The 22,991-nt window shown below is 38.7% G+C and overlaps 1 protein-coding gene across 6 annotated transcripts in view; it reads left to right on the top strand.

Annotated features, from left to right (window-relative positions):
• The window catches only part of Chd6 (chromodomain helicase DNA binding protein 6), a 237,637-nt gene that overhangs the window by 73,957 nt on the left and 140,689 nt on the right, over window positions 1-22,991 (top strand). For all 6 annotated transcript variants that reach the window (XM_058575574.1, XM_058575572.1, XM_058575575.1 and 3 more), the window contains one exon: window positions 14,895-14,950. In XM_058575574.1, coding sequence (XP_058431557.1) covers window positions 14,918-14,950 — 33 coding nt within the window. In that variant the 5' untranslated portion in view covers window positions 14,895-14,917. The remainder of the gene's footprint in view (window positions 1-14,894; window positions 14,951-22,991) is intronic.

Raw genomic sequence — 22,991 nt, 5'->3', positions numbered from 1 at the left:
TCCAATCACTCCTGCAAGGTGGGCGGGCCTGCGACCCACCGGCAGAAGAGGAGCAGCGACCTGCTGAGAGGCAGAGCCGCCCCCTCCCCCTGCACCGGCAAGGTAGAGGGAACTGTGACCACGCACAGAGCAGGCCCAGCGGCCTGCTGAGGGGCAGAGCCGCCCCCCACCACTCGTGCCTGCCAGGTAGGGGAACTGTGACCACGGACAGAAAAGGCCCAGTGGCCCGCGGCGGGACAGAGCTTCCAATCACTCCTGCAAGGTAGGCGGGCCTGCGACCCACCTGCAGAAGAGGAGCAGCGACCTGCTGAGAGGCAGAGCCGCCCCCTCCCCCTGCACCTGCAAGGTAGAAGGAACTGTGACCACGCACAGAGCAGGCCCAGCGGCCTGCTGAGGGGCAGAGCCACCCACCACCCCCCGCCCCTGCCAGGTGACCACCGACAGAAAAGGCCCAGTGGCCCGCGGCGGGACAGAGCTTCCAATCACTCCTGCAAGGTAGGCGGGCCTGCGACCCACTGGCAGAAGAGGAGCAGCGGCCTGCTGAGAGGCAGAGCCGCCCCCTCCCCCTGCACCGGCAAGGTAGAGGGAACTGTGACCACGCACAGAGCAGGCCCAGCGGCCTGCTGAGGGGCAGAGCCACCCCCCACCCCACGCGCCTGCCAGGTAGGTGGAACTGTGACCACCGACAGAAAAGGCCGAGTGGCCCGCGGCAGGACAGAGCTTCCAATCACTCCTGCAAGGTAGGCGGGCCTGCGACCCACTGGCAGAAGAGGAGCAGCGGCCTGCTGGGAGGCAGAGCCGCCCCCTCCCCCTGCACCGGCAAGGTAGAGGGAACTGTGACCACGCACAGAGCAGGCCCAGGGGCCTGCTGGGGGACAGAGCCGCCCCCCACCCCCCGCGCCTGCCAGGTAGGTGGAACTGTGACCACCATCAGAACAGGCCAGACCTGCAACCGAGAGACAGAACAGGCCCAGTGGCCTGAGGAAGGGTAGAGCCGCCCCCCCCCCCCGCACCTGCAAGGTAGGCGGACCTGCGACCCACTGGCAGTACAGCCCCAGAGGCCTGCAGAGGGGCAGTGCCGCTGCCTGCACCTGCAAAGTAGACAGATCTGTGACCACCCACAGAACAAGCCTAGCGGCCCACAGAGAAACAGAGCCGCCGCCCGCGCCTGCGAGGGAGACTTTGCAACTATACAAGACCAATATAAATATATAGGGGGAAAATTCAATAACACAACAGTTTCACTAAGTAGAAAGGAACGCAAACAGTATGAAGAGACAAGGAAAGAAAGGACCACAAGCAATGCAGGTCAACTCAACATTAGAAGAGGTAATAGCTGCAGCAGATGGAATGTCAGATAAAGAATTCAGGATATACATGCTTCAGATGATCTGGAGTCTCAAGGAAGACATCAGACAGCAAAATCAGACAATGAAAGATCACTTCAACAATGAATTACATAAACAAATCCAAGAAGCAAAAGATCAACTACACAGGGAAATAGAGGTTATAAAAAACAAACAAACAGAAATCCTAGAAATGCAGGAAGCAATAAGCCAACTTAAAAACTCAATTGAGAATACTACCAGCAGAGTAGAACACTTAGAAGACAGAACATCAGACAATGAAGATAAAGTATTTCAACTTGAAAAGAACATAGCTCAGCAAGACTGTTAAGAAACCATGAGCAGAACATCCAAGAAATATGGGATAACATCAAGAGACCAAATTTAAGAGTCATTGGGATACAGGAAGGGACAGAGTTTCAAACCAAAGGATTGAGCAATCTATTCAATGAAATAATACGAGAAAACTTCCCAGACTTGAAGAATGAGACAGAACCCCAAATCCTAGAAGCCTACAGGACGCCGAATGTGCAAAATCATAAGAGACCCACACCTAGACACATTATAATGAAGATGCCCAACATACAGAATAAGGAGAGAATTTTAAAAGCTACAAGAGAAAGGAAGCAGATCACATTTAGGGGTAAGCCAATCAGGATAACAGCTGATCTTTCAACACAGACTCTGAAAGCTAGAAGATCCTGGAATAACATATTTCAAACACTGAAAGAAAATGGGTTCCAACCAAGAATTGTGTTTCCAGCGAAATTAAGCTTCAGGATGGAAGATGAAATTAAAACCTTCCACGATAAACAAAAGTTAAAAGAATTTGCAGCTAGAAAACCATCTCTTCAAAACATCCTTGGCAAAACATTACAGGAAGAGGAAATGGAAAATAACAATGAAAACCAACAGTGGGAGGTAGGACACTAAAGGGGGGAAAATAATCAAAGAGGAAAACAAACCATGTTTAGTAACATAAATAAACAAATATGGCTGGAAGAACAACCCATATCTCAATAATAACCCTAAATGTTAATGGCTTAAACTCACCAATCAAGAGACACAGGCTAGTAGAATGGGTCACAAAACAAGACCCAACAATATGCTGCCTACAGGAGACGCATTTGATAGGAAAAGACATACATAGGCTGAAGGTGAAAGGTTGGGAAAAATCATATCACTCATATGGACTTCGGAAACAAGCAGGAGTATCCATACTCATATCAAATAAAATAGATTTCAAGCCAAAGTTAATCAAAAGGGATAAAGAGGGATACTACATACTGCTCAAGGGAACCATACACCAACAAGACATAACAATCATAAATATATATGCCCCAAACAATGGTGCAGCTATGTTCATCAAACAAACTCTTCTCAAGTTCAAGAGTCTAATAGACCACCATACAATAATCATGGGAGACTTCAACACACCTCTATCACCACTGGACAGATCTTCCAAACAAAAGTTGAATAAGGAAACTATAGAACTCAATAACACAATTAATAACCTAGACTTAATTGACATATATAGAGTATACCACCCAACATCAAGCAGTTACACTTTTTTCTCAGCAGCACATGGATCCTTCTCAAAAATAGATCATATATTATGTCACAGGGAAACTCTTAGACAGTATAAAGGAGTAGAGATAATACCATGCATCCTATCTGATCATAATGGAATGGAACTGAAAATCAACGATAAAAGAAGGAAGGGAAAAGAATACATCACTTGGAGAATGAACAATAGGTTACTGAATGATCAATGGGTTATAGAAGACATCAAGGAAGAAATTAAAAAATTCTTAGAGATTAATGAAAACACAGACACAACATATCGGAATCTATGGGACACATTGAAAGCAGTTCTAAGAGGAAAATTCATTGCTTGGAGTTCATTCCTTAAAAAAAGAAAAAACCAACAAATAAATGATCTCATACTTCATCTCAAAATCCTAGAAAAAGAAGAGCAAAACAACAGCAAAAGAAGTAGAAGGCAAGAAATAATTAAAATCAGAGCTGAAATTAATGAAATCGAAACAAAAGAAACAATTGAAAAAATTGACAAAACTAAAAGTTGGTTCTTTGAAAAAATAAACAAAATCGACAGACCCTTAGCCATGCTAGCGAAGAGAAGAAGAGAGAGAACTCAAATTACTAGCATACGGGATGAAAAAGGCAATATCACAACAGACACTTCAGAAATACAGAAGATAATCAAAAATTATTTTGAATCCTTATACTCCAATAAATTAGAAGATAGTGAAGGCATAGATAAATTTCTTAAGTCATATGATCTGCCCAGATTGAGTCAGGAGGATATAGACAACCTAAACAGACCAATATCAATTGAGGAAATAGAAGAAACCATCAAAAGACTACCAACTAAGAAAAGCCCAGGACCAGATGGGTATACAGCAGAGTTTTACAAAACCTTTAAAGAGGAACTAATACCAATACTTTTCAAGCTACTTCGGGAAATAGAAAAAGAGGGAGAACTTCCAAATTGATTCTACGAGGCCAACATCACCCTGATCCCGAAACCAGACAAAGACACTTCAAAGAAAGAAAACTTCAGACCAATATCTCTAATGAACCTAGATGCAAAAATCCTCAATAAAATTCTGGCCACTCGGATACAAAAACTTATCAAAAAAATTGTGCACCATGATCAAGTAGGATTCATCCCTGGGATGCAAGGCTGGTTCAATATACGGAAATCAATAAATGTTATTCATCACATCAATAGACTTAAAAATAAGAATCATATGATCATCTCGATAGATGCGGAAAAAGCATTTGACAAAGTACAGCATCCCTTTATGTTCAAAACTCTAGAAAAACTAGGGATAACAGGAACATACCTCAATATTGTAAAAGCAATCTATGCTAAGCCTCAGGCTAGCATCATTCTGAATGGAGAAAAACTGAAGGCATTCCCTCTAAAATCTGGAACAAGACAGGGATGCCCTCTCTCTCCACTTCTGTTCAACATAGTTCTCGAAACACTGACCAGAGCAATTAGACAGACGAAAGAAATTAAAGGCATCAAAATAGGAAAAGAAGAACTTAAATTATCACTATTTGCAGATGACATGATTCTATACCTAGCAGACCCAAAAGGGTCTACAAAGAAACTATTAGAGCTAATAAATGAATTCAGCAAAGTGGCAGGATATAAAATCAACACGCATAAATCAAAGGCATTCCTGTATATCAGCGACAAATCCTCTGAAATGGAAATGAGGACAACCACTCCATTCACAATATCTTCAAAAAAAATAAAATACTTGGGAATCAACCTAACAAAAGAGGTGAAAGACTTATACAATGAAAACTACAGAACCCTAAAGAGAGAAATAGAAGAAGATCTTAGAAGATGGAAAAATATACCCTGTTCATGGATAGGCAGAACTAACATCATCAAAATGGCGATATTACCAAAAGTTCTCTACAGGTTTAATGCAATGCCAATCAAAATCCCAACGGCATTTCTTGTAGAAATAGAGAAAGCAATCATGAAATTCATATGGAAAAACAAAAGACCCAGAATAGCAAAAACAATGCTAAGCAGGAAGGGTGAATCAGGCGGTATAGCGATACCAGACTTCAAACTATACTACAGAGCAATAGTAACAAAAACAGCATGGTACTGGTACCAAAACAGGCGGGTGGACCAATGGTACAGAATAGAGGACACAGAAACCAATCCACAAAACTACAACTACCTTATATTTGATAAAGGGGCTAAAAGCATGCAATGGAGGAAGGATAGCATCTTCAACAAATGGTGCTGGGAAAACTGGAAATCCATATGCAACAAAATGAAACTGAATCCCTTTCTCTCGCCATGCACAAAAGTAAATTCAAAATGGATCAAGGAGCTTGATATCAAATCAGAGACATGCCGTCTGATAGAAGAAAAAGTTGGCTACGATCTACATACTGTGGGGTCGGGCTCCAAATTCCTCAATAGGACACCCATAGCACAAAAGTTAATAACTAGAATCAACAAATGGGACTTACTCAAACTAAAAAGTTTTTTCTCAGCAAAAGAAACAATAAGAGAGGTAAATAGAGAGCCTACATCCTGGGAACAAATCTTTACTCCTCACACTTCAGATAGAGCCCTAATATCCAGAGTATACAAAGAACTCAAAAAATTAGACAATAAGAGAACAAACAACCCAATCAACAAATGGGCCAAGGACCTGAACAGACACTTCTCAGAGGAGGACATACAATCAATCAACAAGTACATGAAAAAATGCTCACCATCTCTAGCTGTCAGAGAAATGCAAATCAAAACCACCCTAAGATACCATCTCACTCCAGTTAGATTGGCAGCCATTATGAAGTCAAACAACAACAAGTGCTGGCGAGGATGTGGGGAAAAGGGTACACTTGTACATTGCTGGTGGGACTGTAAATTGGTGCAGCCAATTTGGAAAGCAGTATGGAGATTTCTTGGAAAGCTGGGAATGGAGCCACCATTTGACCCAGCTATTCCCCTTCTCGGTCTATTCCCTAAAGACCTAAAAAGAGCATGCTACAGGGACACTGCTACATCGATGTTCATAGCAGCACAATTCACAATAGCTAGACTGTGGAACCAACCTAGATGCCCTTCAATGGATGAATGGATAAAAAAAATGTGGCATTTATACACAATGGAGTATTACTCTGCATTAAAAAATGACAAAATCATAGAATTTACAGGGAAATGGATGGCATTAGAGCAGATTATGCTAAGTGAAGCTAGCCAATCCCTAAAAAACAAATGCCAAATGTCTTCTTTGATATAAGGAGAGTAACTAAGAACAGAGTAGGGTCGAAGAGCAGGAGAAGAAGATTAACATTAAACAGGGATGAGAGGTGGGAGGGAAAGGGAGAGAGAAGGGAAAATGCATGGAAATGGAAGGAGACCCTCAGAGTTATACAAAAGTACATACAAGAGGAAGTGAGGGGAAGGGGAAAAATAATATAAGGGGGACAAACGAATGTCAGTAGAGGGAGCAGAGAGAGAAGAGGGGAGGGGAGGGGAGGGGAGGGGAGGGGAGGGGAGGGGAGGGGAGGGGAGGGGGGATAGTAGAGGATAGGAAAGGCAGCAGAATACAACAGACACTAGTATGGCAATATGTAAATCAATGGATGTGTAACTGATGTGATTCTGCAATCTGTATATGGGGTAAAAATGGGAGCTCATAACCCACTTGAATCAAATTGTGAAATATGATATATCAAGAACTATGTAATGTTTTGAACAGCCAACAATAAAAAATTAAAAAAAAAAAAAAAGAAAAAAAAAAAAGAAAACAATAGAGAAGGAATTATGAAGAAATAATACAAGCAAATCTCTCAGAACTGAATGGCCTTCATTTCCAGAATGTGTAAGCATCTACTAGGTATCCAATATCATGGATGAAAATAGCTCTAAGGCACATCATTATGAAAGGATGATTCCAGAAACTTTCTAAGAGAGAAGAGATGTCACCAGTAAATGATCAGGAATCAGAATGACTCAGATTCTTCAACAGAGATGGTAGAAGGAGCAGGACAATGGGCTGTATTTTCAAAATTCCAAGGAGAAATTGACTTCCAACCTGTGATTTGCCACCATCAAGGTAGAATAGAAACATTTTCAGTCATGAAGGTCCCAAGAACTCACCTCTCATTCAGATAAATAAAGAGTTATTGGACATTAGTCTTCACAAAAAATAAGAGTATAAACCTAAAGAACAGAAACCTGTAAGCCCAGCCTTGAGAGAGATGGATAGGGTGCATCCCAGGAGGATGGAGAGAAGGAACTCCGGAAGGTGGTTTTGAAGCAGGTTGGAGAAAATGATGTCTGATGGAGGACCCCAGATAAATTGACCCATAAGAGAAAATTGACTCAGATTGAGAAGCATTTTGAGGTTGGTTTTTGTTTTGTTTTTAATTTTAAGATTTAAGATTTGAGTTTTGGTATAAGTTAGTGATTCATAGAAAGCAAATTTAATCTTAAAATGAGATAACAATTATCTTTAGGGGAGAAAAATCACAAAAAAGTTTTAATACTATAGTTACTTTATAGCTTCTGTGAATTAAATAATGATTTAATAAACAGTAGTACTAACTATTGGAAAGATAACACTTCATCTTTCAAAGCAGGGAAACTTCCTGTTTTTATGAAGTTCTATTGAAACAACTATATCCATTTGCTTGAACACTACAACTGCTTTTACACTGCTGCAGAACTGAGTACGATAATCCTTCTAGTCCCTGATTTCACTTTGTATGGTTTGAGTTACCCACAGTCAATTGTCCAAAAATATTAAATGGAAAATTTCAGAAATAAATAATTCATAAGGGGTTGGGATGTAGCTCAGTGGTAGAGTGCTTGTCTAGCATGTCTGAGGTCCTGGGCTCAATCCCCAAAACCCTCAAAACAAAAAACCAAAACACCTCCTTGAATTTTCATTTGCATGCCATTCTGAGTAGCATGATGAAATCTTGTTCTATCCTGCTCCTTCCTGCCATGAGATGTAAATTATCTCCTTTTCCAGTGTATCTGTGCTGTGTGTACTGTATACACCTGTCCATCTGTCACATAGTAGCTGTTTGGTTATCAGATTGACTGTGGAGCTATCACAGTGCTTGTGTTCAAGTAACCTTATTTTACTAACAGTGGCCCCAAAGTTCAAGAATAGTGATGTTGGCAATTTGACTATGCCAAAGAGAAACCATTAAATTCTTTCTTTAAGTGAAAAGGTGAAAGAAAGTACAGTAAGCTATTTTGAGAGGGAAAAAAAAAAGAGCACGTTCATATAACTTCTGTTACAGAATAATAATATTATTATATTAGTTATTTTTATTAATATCTTACTGTGCCTAATTTATAGATTAAACTATATCACAAATATGTATGCATAGGACAAAACAGTATAGATGGGGTACTCTACACTTTCAGACATTGCTCATCAGTAAGTGGGGTAGGTGTCTGTAGTTGCAGTTGAGACAGTATGGCTTGCAAAGCCGAAAATATTTAGCATCTGGCCTTTTATAAAAATATTTCCTGACTTTGTTCTATAGGAAGAGGTAAAAATTGATATAAAAACTAATAGAATAACATGTGACTTAGAAATGATGGAAGGAAGCCGAGGGGAACAGCTGAAGATCAGATGATTGCCTCTAGGACTAGTGAATCAGGAGAGGGGAGGAGTAGTCAGGATGATTATTTTCTGTTTTAAGCTTTGTGTTATTGTTAAATTCTTAAGCTAAAAGTATGAATGAAGACTGTGGAGAAATTTGGATTAGGACAAAATAAACAGGAAAGAAATAAATAGAGTTCAATAGTTATGATAAAGCGGAAACTGAAAGCCTTCTCTGTCAACATAGCTTTCCCATTTGTTCAGTTACTCATCCCACAAATAATCATGTAAGAATACAAATGACAGTCACTGAGCTCTATTCCATAGCTAGTGGCACACACAGACAGGTAAAAGATGACAACATGGTGGTATTGCTGTCATAGTTTATCATGAGATGCTTGTGTACAACATGATACTGGACCCAAGTTTTAAGCATAAGAAGCCAGATAAGGCATGATGATGGGAGAATTTTCAGGCAGAGTCAGACTGAACAGGACCTGAGTGGACAGGGCAGGGGTTGGGACCTGCAGGTGTTCAGGATTTTAGGATAGAAAATGATGTCAGAACATAGATAAGGACCAGAGGCCAGTTCTTTTACACAGAACTCTGTACTCTGAGAAGGGTGGGGTGAGAGAGATTGTGTGTATGTATCAAAGAGAGAATAGATAGGGACTTAGGAGGCTATTTCAGGTAAAAATGATGAAAAAAAAATGTGAAAACAAACCAAAGTGGTGGAGGAATTTTAAAGGAGTTAAGGGAAAGGAAAAAGAATGACTCCTAATTTGGGGTTGTGGCAGGTTGTGGGACATTAACCTCTAATAGGGGACACAGGAGCAGGTGTGTGTATATATATATATATAAAGTGTTTTGAAGAATTGTAGGGATTTTTGGTGGAACCTGTGGAATACCTCATTAAAACTGGTCAGGATTGGGTAGATGCATCCACTTCAAGGTCAGGAGGAAAACTTGGGTTTGGGAATGTACAGTGGTCATTGTGTAGAGAGAGGAAGTTTGGAAGTTGAGTAGAAAAGGGAGTCCATGTGCTGTTGAGAGCACTGAATCCTGGGAAGAGTAACTGGACTTTGTGGTAGGAGGAGTCTAGGAGGAAGCAGAGCCATAAAGCCTGAAGTCAGAGGGAAATCAGGAGAGAATGGCCTTGAAGAAACCAGTGGGATGAGAATTTTAAAAGAGGAAATGGTTCATATTTTAAATGCTGCAAGTAAGTCAGAATAATTAGGGAATCATTTCTAAAAACAGCTTTAGAAAAGTATATGGATGAAAGTTAAATTTCAGGTATATGAAGGATTTGTTAGCGTTGTTACTATTTCGAGTTGAACCTGTTCATTGAGAGGAGGGATAGAGAGAGGTTTAGTTATAATTTTAGGAGGAAAAATGATCTCTCCCCTCAACAAGTGTTTGTTGAGCTACAAACCCATGGCTGCCATATAGTTCTTGATTACCATGTACCAGACACCATAAGTTGTCACTCCTTTTAATTCTCCTAAGACCCTGTGAGGCAGGTATTGTCACCATTTGACAAATCTTTGAAAGAGATTTTGTATCTCTAATCTCATTAGAACCTGGATTCAGACTCTGATTTTTAGCACTGCACATCTCTGCTTTAAAAATATTTTCTTATAGCCGGGCACGGTGGCTCACGCCTATTCCCAGTGGCTTGGGAGGCTGAGACAGGAGGATCTCAAGTTCAAAGCCAGCCTCAGCAAAAATGAGGTGCTAAGCAACTCAGTGAGACACTGTCTCTAAATTTAAAAATACAGAACAAGGCTGGGGATGTGGCTCAGTGGTTTAGTGCCCCTGAGTTCAATCACTACAACCAGCCCCCACCCCCAAAATCTTCTTATAAAGACCTTCAAGCCTAGCAAAAGATATAAAATATCCAGTCCAACTTGTGTCATGAAGCTTAATAAATAAAACAGGGCAGCTTAATAAATGAGAAACTGAGGGCTTTCTCATCCACTAGACTCTATGGTCATGAATGTCTCAGAAGGTTTGGTAAGAGGTGCTTGGATAGGGGTTTAAGGAAATGGCATTCCCCTGGAAGGTTCTGCTTTTTGATTAACTTTTCCCAAATGACTTTTCCTTGTGTCTTATTACATTCCCTTCTAAGATCAGCACTCTATAACAATGTGGGATTGCCTTATTTACTCCTACTGTTGTTAAACAGTGGTTATTGAGGACCTGCCTAAAGGTTGAAGATGGGCATAAATAGATTATGAAAATACATTTATTGCAGAAAATTTGAGGGGTTGCTTACCACATACTCTTTATCCCTACATGCCTGGTCAGTTACATCTACTATCGTCTTTTGTGAATGTATAAGCTATAATAGAAGTCTGCTCTGTATGCATTTTTCTTTGTGACAGCAGCCAGTCCACTAATGAAATAGATCCTCTTGCTGATTAGGGATTGTTAGGATGGCAGACTTCTTAAGATACAGTGAATTTAAATGACTTTTGTGGATAAGTGATTAAATAGTGTGAACCTGATGTTTGTTATTTTTAAGTGTCCATAAGATAGCATTGAGGAACTTAGAAATGGCACAGGTACTGTTGGGCAGAATTTTTTAACTAAAGAGGAAAATGATGATGATGATGATGATGATGATGATGATGATGATGATGGAGGAGGAAGAGAAGCAGCAGAAGCAGCAGCAGCCACCTATTTTTTAAAATAGAAACATTGTTAGGTGGTGAAGATAGCAAGGAATGGGAACTTTTATACTGTTTGTTTTTTATATTATTGGCTGCATGTCTTTTCAGGAAGGTAAAAATTAAATGCTGCATTCATACCCAAACATTGAGATGCAGTGAGGAGACCAGATTTCATGTGATTCAGAAGTTATACATGTGATTTTTTTCCCTTTGTTGACAGATTCCCTGGTTTACCCATGAAGGGCTTTGGAATCATGTGTTTCTAGTTAAGTATTGAGACTACTTGCTTTGTTCTTTATTAAGTCAAAATGATCTAATCACAACTTCTGAGTGATGGCAGCACATCAGCAAAAGCCATTAAATCATTTCCAGTGTGTGTGGAAGTACAAGCTTAGGGTGTATTGGTTCACCTATTCCTGGTACATAAAATTTAGCTTTACAAAATGATTAAATAGGTGTGTGTGTGTGTGTGTGTGTGTGTGTGCGCGCACGCTGTGTGTTCTTTAAGTATTGTTACCGCTGTGGACCGGTGACGAGTCCTTGCTTCCCCAATGTTGAAGAATAACACCAAAGAAGCACGCCGAGGCAAGGTCAGAGTAGAAATTAGAAGTTTATTAAAGGACAGCAGAAAAGACTTCTCCCGGAGGAAGAAGGGGACCCAAGAGGTGGAATCCGTGGAAGGGATGTTGTCTCCCCTTTTTATAGTTCTTTCAGTGATGGAATGTAGGTGGGAAGGCCCAAGGGGTGGGACACAGGTGGGCCAAAGAAGTAATCTGGTCAGGAAGGACTTGAGTCAGCACCTTTTTGCTGGGGGCTGTACATTAACATTTCTTTGAGGTGGACTTTGGCCTAGGGCCTTTTCGGGACTTCCATGAGTTGTCCTGTGTTTTCCAGGAGTCATTCTCCGCATGGTCTCCATTTTAGATTTCACTCGATATTAGACCCGATTTATCTAACTACACTGACTACCTAACTTTAAATCTGGCTTCAGTATCATAAAAAGAGTTTAAAAACTAGAGGTAATTTAAGGGAGGATTAGGATGTGAGGTGCTATTCAGAGAAGCAAAAGTTAAGGAATGCTATTGAGCATCTATTGATGTGTTGATAATGGCTGTTATTTTGTGGGGTAGTAACAAGCCAACATATGTTGATCCATAGGGGTGCTAAAAATGATTTGACAGTACTAACTTGAGGTTTGCCAGGGATTGCTTTCAGTGAACTAGAGCAGTTATTCTTACAGTCACATAACTCCTGCTCTCTTTGATTTCATACATACACATATAAGAGGTGGGGGGTGGAGTTTGGTTTAGAATTTTCATCACCTTTTTTCTTTGAGCTTTACTCCAGCCCCACTTCTTCCTCAGTCTTCTGGCCTGAATTCATCTGCCTCCTCTTAGGAGTATCTGGAGGCAGCCCCAAGGAGTGGTGGTCCTTCACAGTATCTCCCACTGTGATAGCACTTGCATATTCCACCCACTTCCTCCCTCAGCTTCTTCTAAGACTCAGGTGTATTTCCTCCTGGTTCATGTCCATGTTATCTTCCTTAAAGTGGAACTCCCCCAAAAGGATTAGAACATTTTAAAGATCTAGTGGCCCATTGCCTGAGTGATGTTCAGGAAGCTTGAAACAGTTAAAAGTGCCATTAGCAGTGATAAATAGGACCTGTTTTCCCACATTCCTAACAATGTTAGGAATCTGTCTATTTGCATGCTAGTTTGTGATACTGAATCAGAATTTTTGTTTTTTGGTGGGGTGGGGGGGTTATTGGGGATTGAACTCAGTGTACCATTGAGCCACATCCCCAGCCCTATTTTGTATTTTATTTAGAGATAGGGTCTCGCTGAGCTGCTTAGTGCCTTGATTTTTGCTGAGGCTGGCTTTGAACTCACGATCCTCCTGTCTCAGCCTCCCTAGATGCTGGGATTACAAAGTGTGTGCCACCATGCCGTGCTAGAAATTGGATTTTTCGTGTCTTTACTGTTTTGTGATTGCATCAGTTCTTCATATATTAGACCTTTTTTTGGCATTTGTGAATTTTAAAAAATCTTTCAATAATTTCATTTTGTTGGTCAGAATTTTGAGTACATTTGGCTTATTATTGGTAATAATTTAAAAAAAATTAGCTGTAGATGGACATAATACCTTTATTTATTTGTTTGTTTAATTTTATGTGGTGCTGAGGATCAAACCCAGTGTCTCACACATGTGAGGCAAGTGCTCCACCACTGAGCTACACCCCCAGCCCCAATAGAACCCCTTTTTATTAGCTGGAATTCCCCCCCACCCAACTCCTTTCTTCATTTCAGGATTTGTGGTAGTTTGTGATTGTTGAGAATGCCATTTTTCTGGGTCTGATAATTTGAAATTGATAAATAAAGTAAATAAGCTTACACTAACATAATTTACCTAGGACTCTTTAAATTTCAATTTTTTGTAGGAAATTGACATATTATGGTTGTGTTTATTATTAGGGGTATAAGATGATGTTAGTATTTATAAACATAATATGGAAGAATTAAATGAAACTAAATTACATGTCTACCACCTCAAATGCTTATCTTACTATTTAAATAAAACTCTACTTAAGCTCTCTTACCACATTCATTTGGATATGGGAAATAATTATGAAACTTAAGAATAATTGTGTGTCTCTGGAATAATTTCCTAGGCCCTCAGTGTTCTGTTTCTGTGTTGGACATCCAGGAAATCAAAGTAAACAAAAAGTGTAAAACAAGTGTCTACATTTAACCTCAGGTCAGAAGCCAAGATTCACTGATGTCTGTCCCCCATTGTTTGAACCTGAGGGAAGTGAGAGTCCCTGTATTTACTGATGCAGGCAATCCCAAATTCTGGGTGTTCTGGACTAGGGTTCTTTCCCCTCTCTAGGACTCTCCATTGCACACTTGTAAAGCCAGGCTCAACAAGTGTTGACAAGTCCAATGTTGTGAGGACATTATGGTTGGACTGGGGATGGGGGCTTAAGTCTTGAATAGAATAAAATCCATCATTTAAAAAATCATATTAAGGGGGCTGGGATTGCGGCTTAGTGGTAGAGCGCTCGCCTGGTGTGTGCAAGGCCCTGGATTTGATTCTCAGCACCACATAAAAATAAATAAATAAAAATAAAGGCATTGTGTACAACTAAAATAAATAAATATTTTTTAAAAATCATATTAAGTATTGTAATGGAACTTATTTCGTCATGTAATAATGTAGATGATTTAAAACATAATATGAGTACTTACAGTGAAATGTAAGCATGCCTGCCCCATCTGATAACCCAACTCTTCCTGTCTCACTCCTTAGATTACTTTGAACTCCCTTAGCTTTCTTTCTTAATGTCTGTATTCTATGGGTTATAGTGATTTGTCCATTGTAGCCATTATTTATTGGCTTTCTTCTAAAAGGGATGAGGGCTGACCTTATTTCCATCCCCTTTCCCCGTCGTTTTCAGTTATTGAGACTTTCCGTTACTTCCTAGCTTTAATAGTCAGTATCTTTTATAACTTATATGATCTGCAAGGACAATTTCTTCTTGATTTCGTCCCATCTGGAACAGTAACTTAGGGTGTTATAAGGTAGTTAGGTCTACACTTAGGGATCCAGAGGTTGTTGAACATCATGTTCTATGGAATTAATCCCCAATTTTGATTTCCTTGTGTGTCACAGTTATTATGGAAATAATCTAAAATGTTTAGTTTTGGGTTTTATTGTAATCTTGGCCTTTTTATGTTTTACAGAAATAAATACCTTACTTCAATAGATGAAAATGAAAATACAGAAGAAAGAGAAGCAGGTAAGTGGCTTCTCTTCTTTCAAGTGAACACCTTTAGTGTGCTTTGTGCTGTTAATGAGAGGACACTGGCAGTGTTGGCTCACATTTTAATCACTGTTAGTTTCCTATTGCCTCTGTTTTCCACTCTCCTTGTGTTAACAGACTATATTCTGAATGACAATACATGGATTCTTCCTTTTGCTCAGGTCTTCTCAATATAGTAGTAATGGAATGAAGATTGCAAATCAGAGTCTTATTTCAAATTAGCTGTGTAAAATGTTTGATCTCTTGAAACAGCTTTCCAATTCTTTACAATTTATATATTGGTCATTTGGGATATTTAGTTTACTATCATTCTTTTATTTATAAAGTTCTTGTTTATAATGATATGTGGAGGGTTTCTCCCAGAGGAAGTAATGAACTAGTTGGAAGGAAGTAACTGTCAACTATTTGATGTTTGGTTTCTTGAGGGGGAGGGAGGGAAGTTCATAATAACTTTATACCATGTGAATCCTCCAGGATCCCTTTCCTTAGTTGCTATTTCTGTTCCCCAGTTGTTGGTTTTTTTTATATTGAAAGGAACCCTGAGACCCCAGTCAAGTGACTCATGGAAGTGAGACGTGGAGATCTGCCTGTCTCTTGTAAACAGTCTATCTCTGATAGGCTAGTTTTCTTTTTACAGAATTGGGTAATAACCCAGTAACTGAAGGATCTTAGTCCCTGCTTTTCACCAGGAACCTGTACATAATGGCTTAATGGGACCAGCCACTTTCCTCTCCCGTTTTCTCCTAGGGTGAAATAGGGATATGGTTACAAAGACTACCTTTGGACTGACTGTCCCTTTGATTTGTGGAAGTGGCTAATTAACACGCTGCCAGTTCTTAACAGAAAAAGTGCTGACTAAATAATATCTGCACACTGGGTTTCTGTGTGTCCTATTGAATTGTCAGCTGGTAGGCAAGCACTACAGAGAACACCATTTTATCTGCCAGGAATTTATCCTGTGTATATACGCAGACAGGCAAAATTGTGTGTACAAGGCTTTAGCAAAAACGGAAAGGAACCCACATAGCCGTCACAAAGGGAACTGTTTAAGTAAGCACATCCATCTAGTAGAATATTATGCCACTGTTAAAAAAGAATGCATTACCAAAGACTTCCCAAATGCTTAAAACTATTGCCATTTATGACAGATGGGTAGTTTTGTAGTTCTTAAATAAATTTGTGGTATTTAACTTTTTAAACATTCTTTAAGGTAAGTTTTTATTCAAATAAAAGCATTCTATACCACTTACCTCAAAATGAATTCTGGTATCTTTCTTTCATGGTTTTATTGGTTTGTATTAAGACTTACGGTGTCAGTCAGCTGTTATGTAGATGAGTTTTCATTTTAGACCTCACAATAGTGTCAGTGAGCAGTGAGGTTTTTATTTAAAAGTTAATATTAGCTATGGTAGAGGAGCAGGTTAAATAAGTGGAGCTACTTTCAAGAAGAGTTTTATCAATATTGAGGTTAGGTCATACTGGCCCCTGAACTGGAAGAAGATGCAGGGCATGAAAATAGAAAATATTATTGAAGCTAAAGCAATATATAGGCTCCAGGATTGAGCATGTACTAGAGAGTTCAGTTCCTGTAGAGCAGAATAAACTTGGGCTTTATACGATGGAACAGGTTTAAAATTCCTACTCTAACACTTAGGTAACTTTGGTCAAGTTCAGCCTCATTTTTCTACAACGGGAATAGTCATGCATACCTCACATGTAGAAAAGGATTAAAGGAGTAATTTGTCAATTCTTTAGTATTCAAAATGTCAGTGACAAAAATATCTTCAGTATAATGGTAAAAGTAAACATCAAACTTTATTTTATCAAGATTCTAAGGCATTAGAAGTAGTAGTAAATAAAACATCTGTTTTTTTAAAAAACCTCATTCCTATTAGTTTATTTTTCTTCTGGAGAAAAATGACATGTAAATGCATTCTGATCATGAAAATTCTTCATTTCCCTATAGAATCTTATCAAGATTCAGCAATAAATAATCAGAATTCAGTAATAAAGAACCATGTTTCTTATTAACCAGAAAGATTATAATAGGAGTAGTGTGCCAAGAACAAAGCATTTAGAGATTGTTTTTGTATTGCCTAAGGAAATGTAAGAAAAATACTTTAATAAGACATTTAAAAATGAATCACTTAACAGTCTTTCACTGTCTTAAAAAATAAACTTCCTCTAAGAAATGTATATATTTTAATTCCTAAGATGACTAAGCATTAAGCAGGAAAATATTTAGCTAGAGACATAAAATGTGAATTCTTTCTCTGAAAACCTGTGTAGCACTATAAATGCATAGTACAGCTGAAAATACTTCTTCGTAAGGGGACATATTCTCACATTACTGATGACAACAGGAATATTGATTTTTCATCTCAGCTCCTTGATACTAAGGGAAATATAAATATGACAAACATTATGAGATACATAATATATAATATGGTCTACGGGCACTTGTAATCTGAAGAGGTAAGAAGAGTTTTGGTACATTATCTCCCATATAGAGCAGTAAACATAAGAAGATGTAATATTGTAAGTAGAATTAAAAATTGGAGCCGTAACCAGGGGGCAACCCAGACTTGAATAACTATGGGAGAACCATGCTCTCATGACTCTTCCAAGAATTGTTTAAGCAGAGCCTTCTTAGGTCCTTTAGAGAATACAAAGGAGGTAGCTAGAGTTTCCTTAATGCGTGCTGTAGGAATCTCAAAAGACCTTTGGATTATTAGACTTATTTCCTTCCCTGGAATGAATATTAATATAAATTGTTCACTAAACAAATATTTGTTTACTTTTTCAGTATTTATTCATCTAAGAAATATTTGAGTTTTACTTGAGGCCCAATTAAGCAATGACTTAAAAAAAAGTTTCTCTTACGAAATGTATAGTCTGGTTACAGGTAGTTAAAGTTGGGGGTGGCGTATGCCTTGGAGGAGCCAGGATTTTACATTGAGGGTGAAAGAGTAACGCTTTGGAATTGGAGTATGTGAGGGTATAGGTAATGTCAGCCTTACCAAGGAACTTTAGAGTATTTTAGGAAAAGTGGTATCTCTTGTGGTGGGGCGCAGGTTTCAGCCAGGTTTCAGAAGAGGAAAATGTGATATATGGTTGGGTTTGGGAAGAGGCAGCATGTGGCAGTAGGAGAAAGGAAAGGCCTGAAATCAAATGCTAAAGTTTGGGTGGTAACTAAAGGTGAACTAGAGAAAAGATTTATCTATCACAAAGTTCCCAAAACAGTTGGTTCCCAAAGCAGCGGGGGAGGTAAGGACTCAGATTTCTAGGAAGATGTTTTCTATGAATATGGATGACCAAATCATGGTACATAATTCAGAGTCGTAAAAAGGAAGAATAGCAAATTGCTAATAGAGATGAGCAAATAATTCTTACCCAAGACTTTTCTGCTTTATCCTACTGAAGATCTGATGCTCATGGCTAATACTAGTCAGATCTTTAGTTTATAGTCATTGGAAGGCTTTTTCAACAGTTCAGAATAGTTAGTAAATTTTCCAATTGAACCAAGATTCAAAACATCCCCACTGTGGAATCATATTTCAAAAGGACCTTGCCCAACTCATCTCTTCTTGCAAAAAAAGAAAAGAAATCTGAGCATTAAATGATAAAATGTTTTCCCCTCCTTTTAACATACCTTAGCAGATTTGTTTTCATCATTCTGATTTAGTGTTCTGAAATGTATACTTGAGACAAAATGGAGTAACCTGGCTGGTGAAAGAAGGCTGACTCATTTCCTGTGAGGTATGATGAGTGAAGCTAGGACCCTGTGACCTTGAAGAAGTGAAGACTCAAGGGCATCTCATGGGACAGAGGTTAAATGTATCCGTTGTTGATATTGTCCACATGGATAGAGTTACAGGAAGATAGGCATGAGGAAGAGTATCCTGAGAAGTTGAGCTGCCCAACTGGCATGTGCCTGTGAGCAGTAAGCACCCTGTCTTCTTACTGGAAGAGAGATGGGAGTTTGGGTTTTAATGACCTCAAACATCCATCTTGACCAGAATTCTAGGGTTTGCCCAAATATTTAGGTTTATAAGACGGAATTATGAGATATAAAATAGTAGTTTAAGAAGTAAGCTGCTAATTTTTTAAATTCTATGAATAAAGAGGCTTTAAGTCTGTTTACATGTAGAAAACATTGAAAAAAAGAAGACAGCTTAAAAGCTTATAGAATTGCCTTATCTTGTGTTCTGGCCAGAGGATTCTGGGAAGATCTGGTAGTCAGGCCTTTGCAGCATCTTGTAAGGCCTGACTGCCAGATCTTCCCAGAATCTGCGGATCTGCGGCATTTTTTGCTCACACACAAGTGTTGATGCAACTGTGGAGAATTGTCTTCCTCTATCTAACTTTGTTTACCCTTGGGAAAACTAGAACCAAATAGAAGAGTATTTTTTTTACATTTTTTAAAATATTTATATTTTAGTTGTAGTTGGACACAATACCTTTATTTCACTTATTTATTTTTATGTGGTGCTGAGAATTGAACCCAGGATCTCACACATGCGAGGCAAGCGCTTTACCACTGAGTCACAACTCCAGCCCCCGAAGAGTATTATTTAAAAAAAATTATTATTTTTTCTTTAAAAAGCAGAAGTGCACAGCAACTCCTTTCCATTTTTATGTGGCTTATAACTTACTTATTAACTCCCCAACTGGTCCCTCAGCTGATCGTTTTACTAATAATATGGTTAAGAATAAATTTGCAATTTCTCAAGAACTGTATTAGTCAGCTTTCCATTACTATGAAAAAAAAATACCTGAAAGAAGCAACTTAAAAGGAGGAGAAAGGCTTATTTTGGCTCACAGTTTCAGAGGTTTAAGACACTTGGTCCTGTGTCTTTGGGCCTATGGCAAAGCAGTACATTGTGGCAGGAGAACATGGCAAAGCAATGACTGTTCACTTCATGGCAACCAGGAAGTGAAAGAAGAGAGGACAGGGCTGGGATCCCAATAACCCTTCTATGGCACACACCCAGTAATTTACTTCCTCCCATCAAGTCCATTTCTTACAGGTTCCACCATCTCCCTATAGTGCTACAGGCTGGCAACTAAGCCTTTAATATATGGGTCTTGTGTTAAAACATTGAGAGATGCCTTCCAAACCATAATAGTTTCCTGCAATCAAAAGTTCTCATTTTTTTTTTTTTTTAAAAAGAAGTTATCATTTTGTGAGGATAAGGGAAATATAGTGAAAGAGGAAGCATAGTGTGTTCCTGTGGGTGGTGGTTTTAGGTCTTCTGGTCACTGCCAAGTCTATGTTTGATATTCATTCACTAACTCTCATCTTGGGACCCCTCTGGGTGAATTTGAAAAGTCTTAAGTCACTTACTTAATATAATTCTGCTGAAGTATTTATTCTTCATATATTTCTCATCTGATCTAGGAAACAAATGGATTTATGAGAAAATGGATAGAAGAAGAAAAGTTAATGAGTTGAATGGTTTGAGTAAGGGCTATTATGAAGCAGGCATTGGAAACAAAGGAGAGGTAGTTAGAACTTGTTACTGATCATGATTTCTCAGTTCTGTGTGTCTAAAATATGCATCAGTATGAAGTTATTGAAAGTACTGTCAATTGAAACAGGAGTCAAACTGACTGGAATCTTACCTTCACACTTACCAGCTGTGAGCTGCTTTCTGAGCTGCTTCTGTTTTGTAAAATGGAGTCATTGGAACAACTTCTTATGGTTGTTTTGGTACCATAATAATATTTTAAGAAGCTTAGTATACAGCTGAGTACAGTCAGCATTTATTATTATCATTATTTACTTCCATTTTATCTTAAATATCAAAACAATCCTGGGTACCCAGAGTGTTTAAGACTAAAAGGTTGAGAATAGATAAAAAGAACCATTCCTTATCCACTAGCTCCAGGCGAAGGTCTCTCCTGGGTTTGTCTATTTCTGCGACATGGGCCGGAGTGGGTTCCCCTCTTTTTTGAAAATTATTGCACTGGGTCATAATCTTTCCATTTGTTCTTAAATCCTTTTCAACTGCCCTGAGTTCTGTTTATCTAGATTTAAATCTTTAAGTATTTTTCCAGGAATATTGATTGTTTGAGGGTTGGAAGAGACTGGGAATCTAACCCAGGAGCACATTACCACTGAACTACATCCCCAGCCCTTTTTGTTTTTTATTTTGAAACAGGGTCTCACTAAGTTATTAAGGTCTCACTAAGTTATTAAGTGGCTGAAGCTGGATTCAAACTTGCCAACCTCCTGAGTCACTAAGATTTAAAGGTGTGTGACACCGTACCCAATGATGGATAATTTTTTAACATTTTTGTTAGTGCATTATAGTCATACATAATATTGGGGTTCATTTTGACATATTCATAAATGCATATAACATAGTTTACTCCATTTCAGTTTCTGGTAATTCTTCTTTCCCTTCCCTTCTCCCTCCCTGGATTAATAATTGTGAATCAAAGGAACAGATTTTATTACTAGCAGTGCAGTTATGTGCTAACATCATCGCATGCTTTTATCAGTCAGTTTCTTTCCATTTCATTGTGTTCTGTGCCTAGATTCTTGTCACAATTTAATTGTTGATGTAAAGCATCGTATTGTTGGCACCTTGTGGTCGATCTCTGATCTGTTCCTTTTAAAGCCATTTTAAAGCCAAAGAATAGTGGCTTAATGTTCTATTCAGTAGAAACTGAAACAGACTTTTTTATGCTCTTTGCCATTTTCCCCATTCACCTCGAGACATGTGAAAGAAATATTTTTTGTTTTATGTTTTTGAATTTTCAACAAATATCTTTTCTAGGCTCCTAACAAGTTGCTTTTAAAAATAAAACCAATGTTTCCAGTGGATTACTGACTTCAAAACTCGGAATTTATATATTTTTATTACTATATTTGATATTTGGGATACTTTCCCCTTTTCAACATTGAATGTGCTGCATTTCTTGGGTTTCTTTCCTCCCTCTAGGATGCCCAGCTCTGCCACTCTCTAGGAGTATAAAACTGGCAAGTTGCTTCCTTTCTCTGAATTACTTGTAAGGTGGTGGATAGACAAGATAAATTACCTATGGTTCCTGGGAATGGAATTGCTAAGATATCAGGTAGTTATATGTTTAGTTTTAGAAAGAACTATCTGAACTTTTCTTGACACAGGGGTATATACCATTGCATTTAACATGTTTAACTAAGTTAAACTGGTCTGGTCTTCCAGCAATGTGTCATGGATTAAAATTCTCAATGAAATGAGCTTTAACTTTTTGGCAGACAAAAGAGTTGAAATCTGAGCTCCTCTAATCTTCCTTTTCTCTCTGTACAGAGTGTCCATCTTGATTCTGACCTTGTAGTATCATTGTACAGATTAGAGATCATTCAGCATGCCTCACATAATCCTAGTATATCCATGTGACATGTGTGCAGTAAATATTAGCTGCTGCTATTGTTATTGCCTCTTGATTGAATCGCCCCTGCCTCTACCTTCTCTGGATAGCCCTTTCCTCAGAAAAAAGGCCTTGACATTATGTATGAGTTGAAGAGAGATCTTGATGTGACCTTCAGCAAGCTACTTTGGTAGAATTAGGTCTTTTATGGGTTAACTGCCTCTACCTTCTCTGGATAGCCCTTTCCTCAGAAAAAAGGCCTTGACATTATGTATGAGTTGAAGAGAGATCTTGATGTGACCTTCAGCAAGCTACTTTGGTAAACTTTTAAAGCCTCTTTAATAATCGAACCTATATCTCTTACTTTTTCAGTCTCTCCACCCTTGCATGCTATGAAAACTTTATCCCTGAGGGCTAAGTGTCCCAGAATTCAGTAATATCCTCAGGATGACCATGTACCCAACTCAGGCCTTTTTTTTTTTGAATTGGATACTTGTCCCTCACTGAGAGTTTCCTTCTTGCCTCGTATTTTATTTAAAAAAAAAAAATTGTTTTAATTGTAGTAAAAAATACATGATATAAAATATACCATCTTAACCATTTTCTTATATTTGGTTTTAAACTCCTTTTATGTCTTCTTAGCTCCTCCTTTTCCTAA

This window comes from Marmota monax, unplaced genomic scaffold, assembly GCF_021218885.2.
Source record: "Marmota monax isolate L192 unplaced genomic scaffold, Marmota_monax_Labrador192_F-V1.1 WCK01_AAM20220418_F8-fsc00014, whole genome shotgun sequence".
NCBI classification, from domain to species: domain Eukaryota; kingdom Metazoa; phylum Chordata; class Mammalia; order Rodentia; family Sciuridae; genus Marmota; species Marmota monax.
Note: the sequence above shows the minus strand (reverse complement) of the source record. Positions and strands in the feature narration are given on the sequence as shown.